Below are 2,082 nucleotides of genomic sequence, written 5' to 3' on the forward strand. Positions count from 1 at the left end.
ATATCATTCACAGGAACTGTGATATATGAGCTTAAAAAAGGCTTATGTTACCTTAATTGCCTCTTTTTCTCAGAAGTTGTCCCCTCCAAAAGTGAAAGGAGTAGTGAAAACAACGACGACACGCAGCTCATCGAGTTCACCGTGTAAGATGAGTGGAAGCAGCGGATACTATGAAGACGATATCACGCTAGAAGAGGACGATGCGATTGTCTCGATGCCAGAATCCACACTCATCGAGTGCTTTGGAAATTTGGCAGTCACTAAGAGACCAGCGCATTTGAGACCACCAGCTGCTTTCTGTAAGTAAACTTCTGGTTAAACTCAAAAATCTGTAAACTGGGTCTTTGCAGGTCTCCCATTCGTCTCGATGAGCAATGACGTCATGAGTGGCCACGCCCTCAAACACATAACATTAACGTAAGTCGGCTTATAAGGTATCCTATAAAGACAACCCATTAAAAATTTGCAGATCTGTATTCGACGCTCTCCATCCATACGTCGGAATGCCGTATCTCAACAGAGTCGATCTTAGTACGGCAATGAATGCACACTGGATGAGGAACTGTCTGGAAGTTGAACAATCGGATCTATTCCATCGATTCGCTTTGGAAATGCAGGTTCATCTCACTGCTTGTTTCGGATGTCGAGTTGTTCTCGACATTTACGGTTCGACGAGAAACGGATTCGGTACCAGATTCTGTGACGTCGATATGTCACTCTCCTTCGTTCCAAGTCCACCACAATGGGCGACCAGTTCGGATCGAGTGATGAGAGCTGTCGCCAAAGCTTTGGTAGACTTCCCAAAAGTCGTCGATGAGAGATATGTCAATGCCAAAGTCCCTATCGTACGATTCAGAAGCAGTGACATGGACATGGAAGCCGACATCAGCTACAAGAACGATCTGGCACTTCACAACACTCAACTCCTTCAGCAGTACTGTAAATGGGACCCGGAACGTCTTCCAACACTTGGAGTATGGGTGAAAGCGTGGGCGAAGAGAAGTGGAATCGGAGAGGCATCCAAAGGATCGCTATCCTCGTATGCTTGGATTGTGATGCTGATCCATTACCTTCAACAAGTCGAACCGATTCCAGTTCTTCCATGTCTACAAGAGATGAACCATCAGAAGAGTGAGAACGTCTACGTTCAAGGCTACAACGTCTACTATTGGAAGTTTGTCGATGCGACTCGTTCTCGTCGCTGCCGTGCGTCGGTTGTCGATCTCTTCGTTGGATTCCTCGACTACTACGCCACGTATTTCGACTACTCGTCGAATGTGATTCAGATGGTGTCGAAGAGATTGGAGTACAAACCAGACAGATGGTACAAGTACCCAATGTGCATTGCTGATCCATTCGAAACGGATCACAATCTGGCACAAGGAGTTGATCAGCCAAGTAAGAAGTTTAAACCACGGAAAATCATACTTTACGACTTTATTTCAGTGTTCGAATACATTCGTTCGTGTATGGAACATTCGAAGAAGGTGTTCACAGATCGACGTCTACGTGCAGAGTTTCTTTCGGGATACGGCTTCGATGTGGACGAATACGACTCAAGGCATCGAAACGAGATGACGATGGAAACCGCTGCACAGTTTGGAGTGAGTTTTTATCATAGTTGCAAGCGGGTCGGCCCGGCTGATAACTTTTCTCTCGAACAAGATAATCAGACAGTTCTGGTACTAAATGATTGATCTCAACAGGCCCCATTACACCTCCTACATTCAAGCCGGATTCTGGTCCGATAACACCTGAGCTCTATTTTTATTACAAGCAATCATATGTGTTTGTAATCAGGACAAAAAAATCGAAAGGGGACGGGGGCAAGGAGGTTTAGTGTGGTGATCCGAATGGGGTTAGCACCAAAAAAAAACAGAAAAATGAGGAGACGATAAAACGAGGAACGATTAAATGCAGAGCGTTATAAAGGGGGAGGAGGCATTTAATAAGCTCAGACTCTTATTAGTCTTGATTAGATGATAAGGGGGATGGGTGTTATGAGACAAAAAAAAATAATTAGGTAGTTAATGAGTTTACATATTCACACGGGGAAGAAAAAAGAGAGAGATGAAACATTCA

The 2,082-nt window shown here is 44.6% G+C and overlaps 1 protein-coding gene across 1 annotated transcript in view; it reads left to right on the plus strand.

Moving 5' to 3' along the window:
- Positions 1–2,082, plus strand: part of Cbr-pup-2 — a gene marked incomplete at both ends in the record, with an annotated part of 3,962 nt that overhangs the window by 722 nt on the left and 1,158 nt on the right. Inside the window, 4 exons of the mRNA XM_002646980.1 lie at positions 74–299; positions 351–417; positions 470–1,398; positions 1,447–1,604. Of these exons, the coding sequence (XP_002647026.1) occupies positions 74–299; positions 351–417; positions 470–1,398; positions 1,447–1,604 (1,380 nt within the window). The remainder of the gene's footprint in view (positions 1–73; positions 300–350; positions 418–469; positions 1,399–1,446; positions 1,605–2,082) is intronic.

This window comes from Caenorhabditis briggsae, assembly GCF_000004555.2.
Source record: "Caenorhabditis briggsae complete genome, chrIII, whole genome shotgun sequence".
Classification (NCBI taxonomy): Eukaryota; Metazoa; Nematoda; class Chromadorea; order Rhabditida; family Rhabditidae; genus Caenorhabditis; species Caenorhabditis briggsae.